Here is a 5,065-nt window from a genome sequence, read left to right on the forward strand (position 1 = left end):
AAGACGCAGACGTGTGTGGAGATGGAGCCTCAGAGACCAGGAGAAAGAGCCCCTGAAGGGAAGTAGGTTTCAGGAGTTTCATGGTCCAGGTGTAGGACAGACAGAGAGAAAAGGGGAGAGAGAGCAAGGGAGAGGGGGGGACACAGGAAAGGACCACAGTGGAGAGAAAGGGAGCAGGAGACAGAGACAGATCCACAGACAGAAATACATGTAGTGGGAGGAGGGAAACCCTGATCTGGGCAAGTGGTGAGCTGATGGGATGTGGATGATTAAGTTGTGATATATCATCTTGTGGCACACACACATATAAATATATGTAGATATAAATTTTAAAGTATATTTTTTATCGATATCAGATTCACAGGGATAGGGAGAGAGAGAAAATCATCAATGCGGAGACACAATCATTGATCACCTGCCTCCTGCAGGCTCCTCACAGGGGATCAAACCTGAAACCTTGGCATAAGCCCTGACTAGGAATCTAACCATCACCTCCTGGTTCATAAGTATTGATATCAGATTCACAGGGAGAGGGTGAGGGAGAGAGAGAAAATCATTAATGAGGAGACACAATCATTGATCACCTGCCTCCTGCTCGCCCCACACTAGGGATCAAACCTGAAACCTTGGCATAAGCCCTGACTAGGAATCTAACCATCACCTCCTGGTTCATAAGTCCAATCGCAACCAGTGATCGTGCCGCCTAAGCATGGCTTCATATATTTAACAGCTGATTTTTTTTGTTATACAGATTGAATCAGACTTATAAATCTCCAGTTTATAAGGTTTGGGAATCTATACTAATAAAAGGGTAATATGCTAATTAGACCTGACATCTTCGGGAAGATCATCCGGACATCTTTTTTGACAAAGCCATGGTGGCAGGGGCTGAGGCAGAGGCGGTTACAGGGAACCAAGCTGGCAGGGGAGGGCAGTTACGGGTGACCAAGCTGGTAGGGGAGAGCAGTTAGGGGAATCAGGCAGGCAGGTAAGGAGTTAGGAGCCAGAGGTCCTGGACTGGGAGAGGATGTCCAACTGCTGGTTTATCTATAATAATAAAAGGATATGCTAAATTAGACTGGATATCTTCCGGACAACCATCCAGACGTCCTTCTGGACAAAGCCACAGTGCAGTGGCGGGAGACGAGGCAAAGGTGGTTTGGGGCAACCAGATGGGCAGGGGAGGGCAGTTAGGGGCCACCAGGCCGGCAGGGGAGGGCAGTTAGGGGCGACCATCCCAGCAGGGGAGGGAAGTTATGGGGATCAGGCTTGCAGGGGTGGGCATTTAGGCGGATCAGGCCACCACTGGTGTGGATTTAGTGGTATCAGGCCGGCAGGAGAGGGCAGTTAGGGGCAACCAGGCCGGCAGGGGAGGCAGTTGGGATCAGACCTGCAAGGGAGGGCAGTTAGGGGTAACCAAGCTGGCAGGGGAGGGCAGTTAGGGGTGAGCAGGCTGGTAGGGGAGGGCAGTTATAGGGATCAAGCCGATAGGGGTGGGCATTTAGGGGGACCAGGCCGGCAGGGGAGGGCAGTTACCGGGATCAGGCAGGCATGTTGTATGTTTAGGGCAGGCAGGCAGGCTTGTGAGCGGTGAGGAGCCAGAGTCTTAGATTGTGAGAGGGATGTCCGACTGCCGATTTATGTATACTAATAAAAGGGTAATATGCTGATTAGAGCAGACATCTTCCAGACAACCATCTGGACATCCTTCTGGACAAAGCCACAGTGGTGGGGCCGAGGCATAGGTGGTTAGGGGAATACAGTCCAGTAGGGGAGGGCAGTTAAGGGTGACCAATCCGGCAGGGGAGGGCATTTAAGAGGATCAGGGTGGCGGGGAGGGCAGTTAGGAGGATCAGGCAGATAGGCAGAGTGGTTAGGGCAGGCAGATGAACTGTTAGGAGCCAGAGGTCCCGGATCGCGAGATGGATGTCCGACTGCCCATTTATCTATTGTAATGAAAGTGTAATATGGTAATTACACTGGACATCTTCCGGACAACCATTCGCATTTCCTTCCGGACAGAGTTATTGTGGCGGAGGCAGAGGTGTTTAGGGGCGACCAAGCCATCAGGGGAGGGTGGTTGGGGTGATCAGGCAGGTAGGGGAGGGCAGTTAGGGTGATCAGACTGGCAGGCAAGGGCAGCTAGGGGGATCAGGCAGGCAGGCAGAGTGGTTAGGGCAGGCAGGCAGGTGAGGTGTTAGGAGCCAGAGGTCCCGGATTAGGGGTGGGATGTCCTACTCCCAGATTATCTCTACTAATAAAAGGGTAATGTGCTATTTAGACCGGACATCTTCCAGACAGCCATCCTGACGTTCTTCTGGACAAAGCCACGGTGCCGGGGGCCTTGGCAGAGGCTGTTAGCGGCGATGAGGCTGTCAGAGAGGGCAGTTAGGGGAGACCAGGCCGTTAGGGAAGGACAGTTCCATACTGACGTTCTTCTGGACAAAGCCACTGCAGGGGGCCTTGGCAGAGGCTGTTAGTGGCGACGAGCACGTCAGAGAAGGCAGTTAGGGGAGACCAGGCCGTTAGGGAAGGACAGTTAGGGGTGACCAGGTCGGCAGGAGGGGACAGTTAGGATGGCAGTTAGGAGGGACCAGGCAGACAGGGGAGAACATTTAGGGGGATTCGGGTGGATGGGGAGAGCAGTTAGAAGAATCAGGCCCCAGGAGAGGGTAGTTAGGGAAGCAAAGTGGTTAGGGCAGGCAGGCAGGTTTGCAGTTAGGAGCCAGAGGTCACGGATTGCAATAGGGATGTCCGACTGCCAGTTTATCTATACTAATAAAAGGTTAATATGCTAATTAGATTGGACATCTTTTGGACAACCATCTGGACGTCCTTCTGGACATATCCACTGTGGCAGGGGCCTTGGCAGAAGCTGTTAGGGGCGACCAGTCCGCCTGGGGAGGGCATATAGGGGGATCAGGCAGGTCAGGGAGGGCAGTTAGAGGCAACCAGGCCGGAAGGGGAGGGCAATTAGGTTGAACAGGCCAGCAGATGAGGGCATTTAGGGGGATCAGGCCATTAAGGGCGGGCAGTTAGGGGTGACCAGGGTGGCAGGAAATGGCAGGTAGGGACAACCAGGCTGTCAGGGGAGGGCAGTTAGGGGTGACCATGCCAGCAGGGGAGAGCAGGTAGAGTCAATATGGCCCAGCAGGGGAGGGCAGTTCTGCGGATCAGGCTGGCAGGCAAGGGCAGTTAAGGGGATCAGGCTGGCCGGGGAGGGCATTTAGGTGGATCAGGCCAGCAGGGGAGGGTGTTTATGGGGATCAGGTCAGCAGGGAGGGCATTTAGGGAGATCAGGCCAGCAGGGGAGGGCAGTTAGGGGGATCAGGCTGGCAGGAGAGGGCAGTTAGGGGCAACCAGGCCATCAGGGGAGGACATTTAGGGGTTGACTGGGCCGGCAGGGGAGGACATTTACCGGAATCAAGCTGGTCGGGGAGGGCTGTTATGGGTATCAGGCCAGCAGTGGAGGGCAGTTAGGGGCATCAGGCAGGTAAGGACAATGGTTAGGGCAGGCATGCAGGTGTACAGTTAGGAGCCAGAGGTCCCAGCTTGCGAGAGGTATGTCCGACTGCCCGTTTAGGCCCGAATCCAATAGAATTCCGGCCTAAACCAGCAGTCAGATATCCCCCAAGGGGTCCCGGATTGGAGAGGGTACAGGTCAGGCTTCTGGACCCCCTCCCGCACCCCCCGCATGAATTTCATACACCAGGCCTCTAGTTTTATAATAATTTGCTTCCAATTGCAACTCTTATTCACTCAGAGGGGAGAGACTTGTCTGTTGCTCATGTGTCATTCCTCGGATGGCAACGAGGAGGTGACCTGGGTTTGTCACCACCTGATGCCTTTTCACGGAATATTAGAAGCCTTAGCTTTGTTGCTGTGGTGTTTTGTGTGTCTCTCTCTCTGTGTGTGCTGCTTCCATGGATTTACTTTTTCTATGTCTGACACCTAATTTATTATTTAAATGCATCCTGAGATAAATTCTCTGGGTTTTCCCAGATCCCCTGAGGAGCTTTTAGAAATGCTTTCAGGTGGGCTTTCCCCCATGGAGTTGGACAGCTGCTCTGGGTGGGGCATCATTGGTTACTGAGGGCCTCCAGGTGATGGAAGGTGAGGACGGGGATTAGCATGAGGGTTACAGGATGCCTTTGTGAGAGTGGGGAGCAAGCTTTGTTCAGGGGAGTTAAGGGGGTGCTCTGTTTGGGGCATCGGGACAGCAGCTCACATTCTCATTTCTGTAGGGGGTTGTGGATGTCTTTGGGAGGAGAGACACATGAAGACACACATTCAAAAATTCACAGTGTGGTCTCCTTGTAGGAGTTCCTTGTTCCTCACTCTCTCCTGTGACCAAGGACAGAAGGTGGTGCCTTTTCCTCATTTTCAGGTCCTTCTGACTGTGAATGTGACTCCTCAACATAGTGTCACCTGAGGAAACATCCCAGAACCCGACCAGGACCCAATGGCTGCTTCTCAGGTAAAAGATGTTTCCTTGGTAAAAGGCTATTTGTTTTTGTTTGAACATCTGTGTATATATTTATCTTTCCCTCCCCATGCCTTTGTCCCCTCTGCTGCCTGTTACAGTCTGTCCTGCTTCCCACAGCTGGCTTTCTCAGTGCTGCTCTCCCTCTGCTCTGTCATCCCTAAACCCCCCATTCTGTCCCTGCACTTCCTCCCCCAATTCTTCACCTTGAACCAGTCTCTCTACCTGAAGTGCCTGCCCTTTTTTGCCCCCACTTCTGTTCACCAGGACCCCTCTTCCTCTCACTCCCCTTCATCTCTCTGGGTCTCCTTCCTCTCTTCCATATTTCTCTACTTTTGATGTTCTTGCCTTTCCAGGTTTTTTCCTTTCCTTATTTCTTTCCTTTTTTCTTTTATTTACTTATTTATTTTTTCCAAATATATTTTATTGATTTTTTACATAGAGGAAGGGTGAGGGATAGAGAGTTAGAAACATCGATGAGAGAGAAATATCGATCAGCTGCCTCCTGCACACCTCTTACTGGGGATGTACCACAACCAAGGTACATGCCCCTGACCGGAATCGAACCTGGGACCCTTCAGT

At 52.3% G+C, this 5,065-nt stretch overlaps 1 protein-coding gene across 1 annotated transcript in view; it reads left to right on the forward strand.

Annotated features, from left to right (window-relative positions):
• The window catches only part of LOC102239270 (zinc finger protein OZF-like), a 120,632-nt gene extending 116,315 nt beyond the window's left edge, over positions 1-4,317 (forward strand). Inside the window, exon 4 of the mRNA XM_014528760.1 lies at positions 4,245-4,317. Within this exon, the coding sequence (XP_014384246.1) occupies positions 4,245-4,280 (36 nt within the window). The 3' untranslated portion in view covers positions 4,281-4,317. The remainder of the gene's footprint in view (positions 1-4,244) is intronic.
• Positions 4,318-5,065: the final 748 nt, after the last annotated feature.

Source organism: Myotis brandtii, unplaced genomic scaffold, assembly GCF_000412655.1.
Source record: "Myotis brandtii unplaced genomic scaffold, ASM41265v1 scaffold650, whole genome shotgun sequence".
Lineage (NCBI taxonomy): Eukaryota > Metazoa > Chordata > Mammalia > Chiroptera > Vespertilionidae > Myotis > Myotis brandtii.